The sequence below is a fragment of the Canis lupus genome, chromosome X (genome assembly GCF_003254725.2).
Source record: "Canis lupus dingo isolate Sandy chromosome X, ASM325472v2, whole genome shotgun sequence".
Classification (NCBI taxonomy): Eukaryota; Metazoa; Chordata; class Mammalia; order Carnivora; family Canidae; genus Canis; species Canis lupus.
The window spans coordinates 63,778,515-63,792,578 of NC_064281.1; the positions used below are offsets into that span (position 1 = coordinate 63,778,515).

Consider the following 14,064-nt stretch of genomic DNA (forward strand, 5'->3'; position numbering starts at 1 on the left):
TTTTAAAGAACATTTATTGAATACTTCACATGTACCAGGTGCTGATATACTGATAAAAATCTAAATATCTCATCAAAATACCAAGTGATTTTTAAAGTATATTAAAAATTATCCAAAGTAGGACAATCAGGTACTGAGAAACAACAGATGAGATCCTCCACACCTCCTGAGCACTGTGCCAGGGCAGCAGGCTCTGCAGCTCAGGCTGGGCTTCCGCTGCCTTGAGGAGCAACTGCACAGTCCCTGATTTTCAATGGTCCAGGTTCCTGCCTCTATGCCCACCAGCTCTGGTGTACTTCTTAAGGATGTGAACAGAGTTGCTAGCCCAGTTTGAGAAAAAAGAAAGCTCTGCTTGGTAGTGACATGCATCACTTCTGATCAGGTTTTATTAGCAAAGCAAGTCCTATTGGGTGGGGAAGTGTTATACCTCCTCCTTCCTGTTTTTAAAGTTTTTATTTTGAAATGATTCTAGATTCACCAGAAATTGCAAAAATACTATGGAGCGGTCTTAATCAAAGAATCACACCCAGGAAATGGACACTGGTGCCATAGGCCCCACTCAAAGCTCACAGCATTACATGCTTGCACATGTGCCACCTAATGCCATTTTGGAGTTTTGTGGCACCGCTGCACAATCAAGATACAGAATAGTTCCAGTTCCACCAAGATCTCCCTTTTTTGGTCCCTCCATCCCCATCTTAACCTCTGCCAACCACCAATCTGCTCTCCATTCAAGAATGTTACATAAATGGGAACATAGTATGTAACCTTTGGGGACAGGCTTTTTTCACTCAGCACTAGGCCCTTGAAATCCATCCAAGTTGCAGCTCTCAGTAATTACTTGGGACAGCTAAGGAGGAAGTGTTCTGTGATGTGGCTGAGTAATGAGGAACTTTGTCTAGTGTGCTTCTCACCTCTTTTTTTTTTTTTTTTTTTGCTATAGTGTTTGGTTTGCAGATGGCACAGTCAGTTTCTCTGGCAGCTTGGAGCATTTAAGGAGGCTTTGGCTTAGGGGGGAGGGGCTGTGCCCACAAAGAGGGTACCTGGACTGCGTTCCTGTCATTCCTCCAAGAACCAGGGTGAGGAGGAAAAATCCAGGATGCTTTCAGATACGGTTCCAAGGACTAGCAACTTCCATGTTGGCAAGTCGTTTCTCCTTGAGGGGCTGGAGCAGATGAGGGCCTCTTACAAGTCTTCCTGTGAAGAATCAGCAGTCCACTGGGTAAATTCAGGCCAGGTTCAAGGGGACAAATGGCCTGAGGCATTTTCCTAGGTCCTAATTCAAGTCTTGGCCAAGCACTAAACTGTTTGTACTTCAGTTTTTTCTACCTATTCTTAGGTGAGGAGAGCAGATTTTAGTGGGTTCAAAGACTTCTCACTCTAATTCCATGGGTTCAAGTTGGCAAAAGCACCCAGAGCTCTGGAAATGCCGTTTGTATTACTGCATTTAGATTTCCCAGTCTAGCCCAGAATCATAATTCATATAACAGAAAAACTTATTTCCCAAGTATCCCAGGTGTGTTTTGGAATAAACTTGCACATCTTCACGCCAAGAAGTTTTGCTGTCTTTTCTTCCATGACAGCACCTATGCACAGCAGAATCTTTCCCTGAGTCAGATACTTGATGGTTTCTGATGTTTTTCTGAGACACTCCTTAGAAATGTAGGGAGGATCTGCTACTATGATGTCAAACTATGTGAAGCAATTTTTTCAGTTAATCCAATGGATTATTTATTTTTTAAAGATTTTATTTATTTATTCTTGAGAGACAGAGAGAGAGAGACAGAGGCAGAGACACAGGCAGAGGGAGGAGCAGGCTCCATGCAGGAAGCTCAATGTGGGACTCGATCCCGGGACCCCAGGATCACACCCTGGGCCAAAGGCAGGCGCTAAACTACTGAACCACCCGGCCTGCCCTCCAAAGGATTATTTTAATGGGCACATAGCCTTCAAGAAACTGAATCAGCAGTCAAAAAGCTCCCGACAAACAAAAGTCCAGGGCCTGATAGATTCACAGGTGAATTCTATATTTCTTTAACATTTAAAGAAAAATTAAAGCCTAATCTTCTCATACTAGTCTATAAAATATAAAAGGAAGAAAAACTTCCAAAATTCATTCTAAAAGTCCAGGATTACTCTGATATCAAAACCAGATAAAGACAAAACTAAAAAAAAGACTTAAAGGCTAATAACCCCGATGAACATGGATGCAAAATTTTTCAGCAAAATAATAGCAAACTTAATTCAACAATACATTGAAAATTCATTCACCATGATCAAGTGATATTTACTTCTGGATTGCAAGTGTGGTTCAGTACTCACAAATCATCTGATGTAATATATTACATCAGTATATTTAAGGATAAGAACCATATGATCATTTCAACAAAGAGTTTGTGTCTGTTCAAATACATTGCCAAATGTCAATGTATTTTGCATTTGACAAAATACAATATCCATTCATTGAAAAACGCTCAATAAAGTAAGGACAGAGAAAACATGACTCAACTTAATAAAGGTCATATATGAAAAACCCACAGCTAACATCATCCTCAGTGAGCAAAAACAGAGATTTCCCCTAAGGTCAGGAACAAGACAAGAACGTCCACTCTAACTACTTTTATTCAATTAGTACTGGAAGTCCTAGCTACAGCAATCAAACAATAAAAAGAAATTTTAACAAAACATTAAAATCAGTAAGGAAGAAGTAAAACTTTCCATATTTGCGGATTACATGATACTCTATATAGAAAGCCTGAAAGATCCACCTAAAAACTGCTAGAGCTGATAAATGAATTCAGTAAATGCACAGGATACAAAATCAATGTACAGAAATCTGTTACATTTCTATAAACCCATAATGAAGCAACAGAAAGAGAAATTAAGAATACAATCTCACTTATAATTGTAGCAAAAATAATAAGATACCTAGGAATGAACCTTACCAAAAAGGTAAAAGACCTATAGTCTGAAAATATGTAAGAGTGATGCATGATATTGAACTGGACACAAAGAAATGGAAATACAATCCATGCTTATGGATTAGAAGAACAAATATTTTTAAAATGTCTATACTACCCAGAGCAATCTACACATTTAATGCAATCCCTTTCAAATCACCCCCAGCATTTTTCACAGAGCTAAATCAAACAATACTCAAATTTATATGGAATCACAGGAGACCCTGAATTGCCAAAGCAGTCTTGAAAAAGAAAAGCAAAGCCGGAGGTATCACAAATCTGGAATTTATTTTTTCATTATTTTTATTTTTTTTATCCAAAATCTGTTTATTGGGATAGTGTCCCACTCATCTTGATTCAGGGAGCTTTTAGTGCTGCTTCCACCTGAAGAGCATCCTTCTGTAAGCCTTGCTTTTCCTCCCGTGGGCTGGCAGAGGATGGTAGAGCAGCTGACACACAGAACTACTATCTGTGCATGGCTGAAGACGGTGGTGATTTTGTAGCATCCTGGGCATTTCACGTTGATGAAGTAGGAGTTGGGGCTCTGCACCAGGTGTTTCTTCTTGTGCTTCCTCTTCTCCTCTTCCAGGGGCAGGCGCAGGAGATCCTTCGCAAGGGGCATGTTCTTGTAGGGAGGTCATCACCGCTGGAAAGGCAAATATGGTACTGTCACAAAAAATAGACACATGGATCAATAGAAAAGAATAAACAACCAGAAATGAATCCACAAATATATGGTCAATTAATCTTTGACAAAGAAGAAACAATGTCCAGTGGGAAAAGGACAGTCTCTTCAACATATGGTGTTGGGAAAACTGGACAGTAACATGCAGGAGAATGATACTGGACCATTTTCTTATACCATACACCAAAACAAATTCAAAATGTTTTAAAAATCTAAAATGAGACATCAATCCATTAAAACTCTTAAGCACACAAGGCAGTAACCTCTTTATTTATTTATTTATATTTATATTTATTTATTTTTTGGCAGTAACCTCTTTGACACTGGCCATAGCAACTTTTTTTCTAGATAGCTCCTCTGAGGTAGGGAAAGAAAAGCAAAATATATATTATTGGGAGTATATAAAAATAAAAATTTCTGTATAGCTAAGGAAACCAACAAGAAAACTAAAAGGCATCTTACAAGATGGGAGAAGATATTTTCAAATGATATATGTGATATAGTGTTAATAAATATAGTGTATATAATGAACTTATAAAACTCAAAAAAGAACTTATAAAACTCAATATCCAATATTTAAAAATCAGCAGAACACATGAACAGACATTTCTCCAAAGTCATACAGATGGCCAAAAAACACAGGAAGTGATGCTAAACATCACTTACTATTAGGGAAATGCAAATCAGAACTACAATGAGATATCACCTCATACCTGTCAGAATGGCTACAGTCAACAATACAAAAACTAAGAATTGTTAGTGAAGATGTGGTGGAAAAGGAACCTTCATGCACTTTTGGTGGGAATGAAAACTGGTGCAGCCACTCTGGACAACAATTTGGAGATTCCTCAAAAAGTTAAAAATAAAACTACCCTATGATCTAGCAGTTGTCCTACTTGGATATTTACCCAAAGAATACAAAAATATTAATTCAAAGGGATCCATGATCCCCTATGTTTATTCCAGCATTATTTACTACAGCCAAGATATTTAAGCAGCCCAAGTGTCCATCAACAGTTGAGTGCATAAAGATTTGATGTACAGAGACTCCTGGGTGGCTCAGCGGTTGAGCATCTGCCTTTGGCTCAGGGTGTGACCTCAGAGTCCAAAGGATCGAATCCTACATTCCTACATCAGGCTTCCTGCATGGAGCCTGCTTCTCCCTCTGCCAATGTCTCTGCCTCTCTCTCTCTCTCTCTCTCATAAATAAATAAAATCTTTACAAGAAGATTTAATGTACACATATAATAGAATATTATTCAGCCAAAAAATGAATGAAATCTTTCCATTCGTAATGACTTGGATACAGCTAGTTAGTATAAAGCTAAGTGAAGTGGACCCCTGGGTGGCTCAGTGGTTTAGTGCCTGCTTTGGACCCAAGGCATGATCCTGGAGTCCTGGGATCAAGTCCCACATTGGGCTCCCTGTGTGGAGCCTGCTTTTCCCTCTGCCTTTGTATCTGCCCCCGCCCCTCTGTGTATGTCTCTCATGAATAAATAAATAAAATCTAAAAACAAAAGCTAAGTGAAATATGTTAGTCAGAGAAAGACAAATAACATACAATTTCACTCATATGTGGAAATTAAGAAACAAAACAAATGAGCAAAGGAGAAAAAAGAGAGAGTGAGGCAAATCAAGATAGTCTCTTGAAAAGAAGAAATTGATGGTTACCAGAGGAGAGATAGATGTGGGGATGGGTTAAATAAGATACAGGGATTAAGGAGCGTACTTTTTGTGATGAACATTGGCTGATGTATGGAAGTGTTGAATCACTATATTGTACACCTTAAACTAATATTACACTGCATGTTAATTAACTGGTATTGAAATAAAAATGTAAATAAATAAAGTTAATCCATAAAAAGGAAAGCATAAAGCCAACTTACACAGTTTAAGAATGTATTGGCAAATATACATTTAATAAGGGATTAATATCCTAAATATTTTAAAACTACTAAAACTCAGGGAGCCCAGGTGGTTCAGCAGTTTAGCACCACCTTCAGCCCAGGGTCTGATCCTGGAGACCCGGGATCAAGTCCCACATCAGGCTCCCTGCATACAGCCTGCTTCTCCCTCTGTCTGTGCCTCTGCTTCTCTCTCTCTCTCTCTCTCTCTGTGTCTCTCATGAATAAATAAAATCTTAAAAAAAACAGAATCCTACTAAAACTCAACAGAAATTAGTCCTATTAAAAATAGGCAAAATATCTGAATAAACATTTATCGACAGGAAAGATACAATGACCAGCAAACATAGGAAAGGTTGCCCAACACCATTAGTCATCAGAAAAAGCAAGCCAAAACCATAGAGCAGTACCACTTCATATCTAATAGTACATCTATAAAAATAATAATGATAATAATAAAGTATTTAAGATGTGGAGAAATTGGAAAACTTGTGCATTGCTTTGGAAATGTAAAGTGTAAAATGTAAAATTATGCTGCCACTGTGGAAGGCAGTTTGACAAAAGATTAAACATAAAACAACCATATGGCCAGGCAATTATAGTCCTAGGTATGTAAATTCAAAGGGGTATAAAACAAGAACTCAAACAGACATGTGCACACCTATGTTAATAATAGCAGCATTATTCACAATAACCAAAAGATCGAAACAACCCAAGTACCCATTAACAGATAAATAAATGGATGAACAAAATATTATATATATATAATATATATATATTACATATATATATAATGGAATAATATTCAGTTTTATAAAGGAATAACATTTTGATACATGCTATAACATGGATAATCCTTGAAAACATTGTGCTTTGTTAAATATTCCAGACACAGAAAAAAATTATATTGTGTAATTCCACTTAATTGAGGTTTCTAAAATGGAAAATTCATAGAATGATAAAGTCAAATAGAGGATTCAGGAGCCTGGGAGGATCAGGGAAGAGGGAATTATTTTTTATGAATATAATATTTTTATTAAAGTGATGAAAACTTTTGAATATAGATGGTAGAGATTGTTGTACAACACTGTGAAATATATTGAGTGCTACTGACTGAATTATACACTTACAAATGGTTCAAGTGATAAATGTTATGTTATATATATTTTGACACAACAAAATGATTTGTAATTAAGTTTAAAAAAGTAATAAAAAAAAGCTAGAACAAGCTTCCCAGAAGAAGGAAACTAACATTGTGTACCTGTGGCTAAAATCTTTTAAATATCCCTTAAATATTTTCTTATAAATTATCTCATTCATAGTGAAACTGAGAGGTAGATATTATTATTGAACAGATGAGGAAGCCAAGGGTCAGTGATATTAAACTGCAAAGGCACTGGAGGAAAGAAGCATAAGAAAATAAAAGCAAAGGAGACCATGCACTGTAAGAGAAATCACTCAAAAAGTGTGATAATCTTAACAAACAATTCATCAAAAGCTGAAAGAAATTATAGATATCATAGTCACCCTAAAATTAGCTCCCAAAAGAGACCTAAAGGATTATCAGAAAATTGAAGAGGAATAAAAGCAAACTGTCAGAGGACAAGAAAAAGAGAAGCACGGAGATTAAAGCCACAAAAATATGACTGAAAACACAAAGATATAGTGGATTGGTTCAAGGGCATTAGATTAAACTAAGTGTAAATTTTCTCATATGTATTTGTAACAGCTGTGGTCAATATTTCCACTGAATTTAAATGACATTGATTCAAATCTTCATTCAGGGATTCCATCTTTTATTCCTTTTTAAAAAGATTTTATTTATTTATCCATGAGAGATACACACATACACACAGAGGCAGAGACAGGAAGAGGGAGAAGCAGGCTCCTTGCAGGAAGCCGGATGTGGGACTCGATCCTGGGACTCTGGGATCACACCCTGAGCCTAGGCAGACACTCAACCGCTGAGCCACCCAGGCGTCCCTCAGTCATTTTTTCTACATATTCCAGGTACTCTCATGTTTCTTACATTTGTCTTAGTCCTTCTTCTGCATTCCTTCAACTGGATTTGTTCAATTTTCAGATCATCTCACTTTTTGAAATATGTTGTCACTTCTCTCCACAATGTGGCCCCCTGCTAGTCTGTACTGAAATTCCTATGCTTTTTAACGTAAAAGAGGAGAATATTTACTGAAGTGTAGCAAACAACTTAAAAGTGAATTGAAAATATTTTCATTCTCTACCAAATTTGTTATTATTCCTGTCACAAAATTTCCTCATTGGACATTTTACTTGTCACCCAGCGTCAGACTCTGATTTTATTGCCTAATCTCAAGTCTCTCTTCACTAACTCTTTTCCTCTCTTGTGCCCTGTCCTCAAAATACTGGTAATTTTTTAAGAAAAAAATGCTTGTTTTTTCTACTTATTTTTAGGGTTTAGCTTTCTACCACTAAACCTGTCAAGGAATTTTCCTAAGTAAACACAGTTCTATCTTTGGGAGAAATATTGGAACCAACTTTTAAAATATTTTTTTACTGAGTCTATGTAATAGTACAATTTCATTTTTATTAAATTGTTATTTATGTATTTATTTATTTTTGGTATCCCGTGCTATTTATTATCAGTGTCTGAATTTCCCCCAAAAGTAACAGGTTTTTTTTTAATTAAATAAAAAAATTACTTAGATTTAAGTGATGCAATAATTATTCTGGCAACTTACAATAATGTCTTAATAATGAGTCTTCCAATCCAAAAGAAATGTATTTCTCTCCAAATAGTGCATCCTTTGACTTCCAACAGTAAGGTTTAAGTTTTATGTGTAGTACCTAAAATAAAATAAAATAAAATCAATAGCATACCTATTGTTAGGTTTACTCAATGGGTTTTCATGTTCTTTTTTTTTCTAAAGATTTTTTATGTTTAAATAATCTCTACATCCAACTTGAGACTTGAACTCACAACCACAAGATCAACAGTCATCCACCAACTGAGCCAGCCAGGCACCCTTGATACTCTTGACACTATTCTTATGGTATTTTAAATATATTTTTCTTTTTTAAAAATCACTTTTTCTAATTGATTTGTTATTACACCTAACTATAGGTGATTTGATTCTTCTCTAATGTCCAGTAACTTGACTATTATACACTTATGAGTTCTCAATATTTTACATCATTATGGATATTCTGTCAGAAATCATGTCAACTATGAACAATGACAATGTCACTTTTGTCTAAGCAAAATTTATATTTATTATATTTACTGTCATTTTTCAGGCCCTCCAGTATGTTCTTGAATACAGAGTGGAGACCCTTGTCTTAATTTAAACTGTTGAAAATAAAGGGCTGTTTACATCATCATAAATACAACACTGTGTTCATTTTTGTTTTGTTTGGTTGTTTTTGTTTTTGGCAGATACCCTTTATGAAGTTACAGAAGGTTCCTCTTAACTGAATTTGCTGATATGGTTTACCATGAATAGTTACCAACTTCAACCCAATTATTACAATGGCCCTGTGACTTACCCTGGTTTTTGCTGTTCGTGTATTACATTGTGCTTTTTGTACCCAAGACTACGTATTCGATAAACCACCAAGGAGCCGATGCGGATGCAAACACACGAGGGTTTATTTACAAGCTTGAGCTTGGATCCAAGTATACCCAACACAGTGGAGCAGGGACTTGGACCCCGAGGTGGGTTCCAGCTTAGTTTTATGGGCTGGTCTAGGGGACCACCAGAAGGGGTGGAGGAATTTCTCAAGTTCTGTTTACATTCTGATATGGGGCTCTCAAGGGCATTAAGCTCTGTTCTCATTCTAATATGGGGCTTGTCTACGGCTATACCACCGTGAACGCGCCTGATCTCATCTAATATGGGGCTTCCTGCCACTGGCTTGAGCTCTGTTCTCATTCTAATAAGGGGCTTTCTAGGGTGTTAAACTGTAAGCTGTTTTGTCCTGTAACTGAAGCAAGGTAAATTTCAGCTCTTATTCACAGGGGCCTGAGATGGCTGTATTTGTGCTAACTCTGAACTTAAGGTGGAATGGCCTTAATTTTCTCGGCCTCCACAATGCTAATGTATGTTCCAGGAGGAAAACAGTCTTGCCTTCCAGCAATAAACCCAGCAACCACTGAAGCTTGCTTTTTTCTGCCCCGTTTAATTTCATTTGCTAACCATTTGTTTAGGTGTTTTGTGTCTATATTCAGGAGAGAGTTATGGGTCTTTCATTTTCCTATCTTCCAGAGTTTTCCTGAGATGCTAGTAACCTTTAGTTAGGATTGAATGAAATAATTTATTTTATTTATTTATTTATTTTTTTATTCATGAGAGACAAAGAGAGATTGGTAGAGAAACACAGAAGCTGGCTCCCCACAGACAGCCCAATGCGGGACCAGATCCCCGGACCTCATGATCACTCTCTGAGCAGAAGGCAGACGCTCAAACACTGAGCCACTCAGGTATCCCTAATATATGTCTTGTAAAGCATTTAATATATTATAATTGTACAATACAATTAAATACACAATAATTTAAAGCATTTGTGATATTAGTTATTAAGGGGAAAGGGTTTTAAAGAATAAAAATATTTTGCTTTCATGCCAATGATAGTTTGTCTGTATTTCTAACCCTTTATACCAAATACTTCTCCAAACTAAACTTAACCTGTAAGGTTGTTGTGACATGAGATACTCCAAGAGTGTAAGAATAGCAATAAAGAGTTATTTTCTCTTTTTGGAGAAAAGAAAGAATCTCCTAATTTACAGAAAATAGGTCTTGTATGTCCCCATGAATAGACACATCTTAACATATATATTTCACACCAAAATGTTCTCACAGCTGTCCATTTGTTATTTTCCTTTCAGTTCTATTTAGTTCTGATTGCATATATAGTAAAGAAGCATTTAGGTGCAAATGCTCAAGTACTCCTTGTGACTGGGAGGGTGAATGGAAGCATCAGAAGAAGCAGGCAGAAAAAAAAAAGAAGGCAGGGGATGAGGTCACAAAGGGGCAATGCTATCGTTATTGAAAACCAAGAATTTGAATTTTTAAACTGTAGGATTGCCTGGAGTGCTCAACATTTTTTGGAGATAAAAAGGTTCAGTAAGTAGATTTCAGTAAAAGGCATTGAAGGCCCAATTTGTATTAAACAAATCGAATTAATAAACTATGTCTAAATATAAATAGATTAAAGTTTATATATAGGGCAGCCCAGGTGGCTCAACGGTTTAGTGCTGCCTTCAGACCAGGGCCTGATCCTGGAGACCCAGGATCGAGTCCCACGTTGGGCTCCGTGCATAGAGCCTGCTTCTCCCTCTGTCTGTGTCTCTGCCTCTCTGTCTCTGTCTCTCTCTGTCTCTCTGTCTCTCTCTCTGTGTCTGTCATTAATAAGTAAATAAAATGTTATTTTAAAAATTATATATTAAAGACTTGCAAAAGTGAAAAAAAATGCAAAATCCTCCATTCATAAGATCCACCTGCTACAAACATTTTTTGGGAGCATCTATATCTCATTCTTCTTGCAAAGTACCATAATCTCCCACATAATAGAATTAATAAATACACATCTTAAAAAGAACTGTGGGCTCTTGTAGTTTGTTTTAAGTCTTGATCATAAAATACCAAAACATAGTGAAAAAATAAGAGAAAATTTAGTAGTAGATAAAACCAAAATAACTTTAAAAAAAGAATTTAAATGTAAGCTGAGGTAGCTTATAATTCTGTCAGACAAAATAAACTTTAAAACAAAGAATGTAATACTAGACAAAAAAATATCAGTACATACTGAGCATGGAATCAATCTATCAAGAGGCTATAACATTTTCAAATATTTACACACCCAGTAGGAGCACCTAAATATAGAAATCAAATATTAACAGACCTAAAAAGAGAAAAGAAATATGGCAATACAATAATAATAGGGAATGTGAATATCCCACTTTTATCAACACATAGATCATTCAGACAGAAAATCAATAAAAACATTGGCTCTAAACAACATTTAGACCAGATAACTTAATAGACATACACACAACATTCCATACTAAAGCAAAAAACAAAAAACAAAAAACAAAAACAAAAAAACCCACATTCTTCTCAAGTGAACATGGAACATTCTCCAAGAGATATCATACATAAAGCCACATATCAATACATTTAAGAACACTAAAATCATACAAATATCTCTTCTGATCATAGCAGTGTTGATCTAGAAATCAATTATGAGAAGAAAATTGAAAAATTAAAAAAAATTTTGTAGATTAAGCAACATGCTATTGAATTACCAATAATTCAAACAAAAAGTCAAAAGAGAAATTAAAAATATACCTTGAGATAAATGAAAATGGAAACACACCATGCCAAAAGTTGTGGAATATAGCAAAGGACGTTCTAAGACAAAAGTTCATACTGATAAATGCCTACGTTAAGAAAAAAGAAATATTTCTATAAAAAAATAGTGTTATGCCTCAAGGAACTAGAAAAAGAACAAACTAAGCCCAGAATTAGTAGAAAGAAGGGAATAACAAAGATCTGAAATAAATGAATCAGGGGCACCTGGGTGGCTCAGTCAGTAGGGTGTCCATCTCTTGATTTCACCTCAGGTCATGATCTCAGGGTTGTGAGATCTAGCCCTGCATAAGGCTTTATGCTGAGCATGGAGGCTGCTTAAGATTCTCTCTCTCCCTCTTCCCCTCCCCCTACTCATGTTTTCTCTCTCTTTCAAAAAAGAAAGAAAGAAGAAAGAAGAAAGAAGAAAGAAAGAAAGAAAGAAAGAAAGAAAGACAAAGAAAGAAATCACAGCTTAAAAGATAAGAAAAAAGATCAATAAAATGAAAAAAATTGTTTTTTGAAAATATAACCAAGTTGGAAAAAAATTTAAACAAATAAAATAATGAAAGGGGAGACATTGTAACTGATACCATAGAAATACAAAAGATCATATGAGACTGCTATGAACAATTACATGCCAGAAGAAATGGATACATTCCTAGATACCTATAATCTAATGACTAAATCATGAATAAATAGAAAATTTGGACAGACCAATTACTAGTAAAAAGATGGAATTAATAACCAAAAGGCTCCCAACAACAACAAAATATATTTAAAGACAAGATGGCTTTCACTGGTGAATTCTATCACTTATTTATTTATTTATTTATTTACTTACTTACTTATTTAAAGATTATTTGAAAAAGAGAGAGAGAGAGAGTGCACTCATGAGCAAGAGGGGTAGAGAGAGAGGAGGAGAGAATCTCTCTTTTTTTAAAAGATGTTATTTATTTATTTATGAGAGACACACAGAGGGAGAGAGGCAGAGACACAGGCAGAGGGAGAAGCAGGCTCCATGCAGGGAGTCGGATGTGGGACTCAATCCTGGGACTCCAGGCTGAAGGCCAGTGCTAGACAGCTGAGCCACCCAGGAATCCATGGAGAGAATCGTTTAAGTAGACTTCACACTGAGCTTGGAGCTTGAATGCAGGGCTTGATCTCATGACCCTGTGAGATAATCACATGAGCCTAAACTCAGAGTTGGATGCTTAACTGACTACACCAACCAGATGCCCCTCTGCCACACATTTAAAGAAGAATTAATACTAATCCTCAAAATCTTTGAAAAAAAATCAAGAGAGAGATCACTTCTAAACTATAAACTCCAGCTCTAACATGATATCAAAACAAGAGAAGGATATCAGAAGAAAAAAAAATTATAAGCCATATGTCTGATGAACACAGAAGCAAAAATCAGTAATCAAATATTAGCAAATCAAACTCAATTATACACTAAAAAGATCATATATCATGATCAAGTGGGTATATTCAGGGGTTTAAGGATGGCTCAGCAACAGCATATCAATCAGTGTGATGTACCACATGAACTAAGTAAAAATCATATAATTATCTCAATAAATGTAGTAAAAGTACTTGATAAAATTCAACATCCATTTATGATTAAAACACAAAAAAATTTGTATAGATAAAATGTATTTCAATGTAATAAAGACTATATATGACAATTTTGTACCAACATCATACTCAATGATGAATCTCTGAAAAATCTTCCTCTAAGATCAGGAACAAGACAAGGATGCCCACTCTCCCCACTTTTATTCAACTTAATATTGGAAGTCCTAGCCGGAGCAATTATGCAAGACAGATATAAAAGGCTTACAAATTGGAACTGAAGAAATAAAATTATCAGCATTTGCAAAAAATGTATTATATATAGAAAACCCTAAATACTCCACCAAAATCTGTTAGATCGAATAAATTCAATAAAGTTGAAGGGTGCATAATTAATTTACAAAAATTCAGTTGTGCTTATGTATATTAACAACAAATATCACAAAGAGAGATTAAGAAAATAATCTCATTTATAATTTATATTAAAAATGACAGCATATCTAGAAATAAATTTAACCAAGGAGGTGAAAGATCTTTATACAGAAAACTATAAGACACTGATGAAAAAAATGAAGAAGATACAAATAAATGGAATGAACTTCATGGTCATG

At 35.5% G+C, this 14,064-nt stretch overlaps 1 protein-coding gene across 1 annotated transcript; it reads right to left on the reverse strand.

Moving 5' to 3' along the window:
- Window positions 1-3,246: 3,246 nt before the first annotated feature.
- On the reverse strand, window positions 3,247-8,401 carry LOC112671923 (40S ribosomal protein S27-like). The gene is made up of 2 exons (XM_025466274.2): window positions 8,270-8,401; window positions 3,247-3,626 (listed from the first exon to the last, which is right to left on the reverse strand). Exon 2 carries the CDS (start codon window positions 3,580-3,582, stop codon window positions 3,247-3,249), a length of 336 nt encoding a protein of 111 aa, XP_025322059.1. The 5' UTR covers window positions 3,583-3,626; window positions 8,270-8,401.
- Window positions 8,402-14,064: the final 5,663 nt, after the last annotated feature.

Bases quoted from the DNA above. Each gene is read 5' to 3' on its own strand.
- LOC112671923 (XM_025466274.2), bottom strand. From the start codon at position 3,582: ATGCCCCTTGCGAAGGATCTCCTGCGCCTGCCCCTGGAAGAGGAGAAG.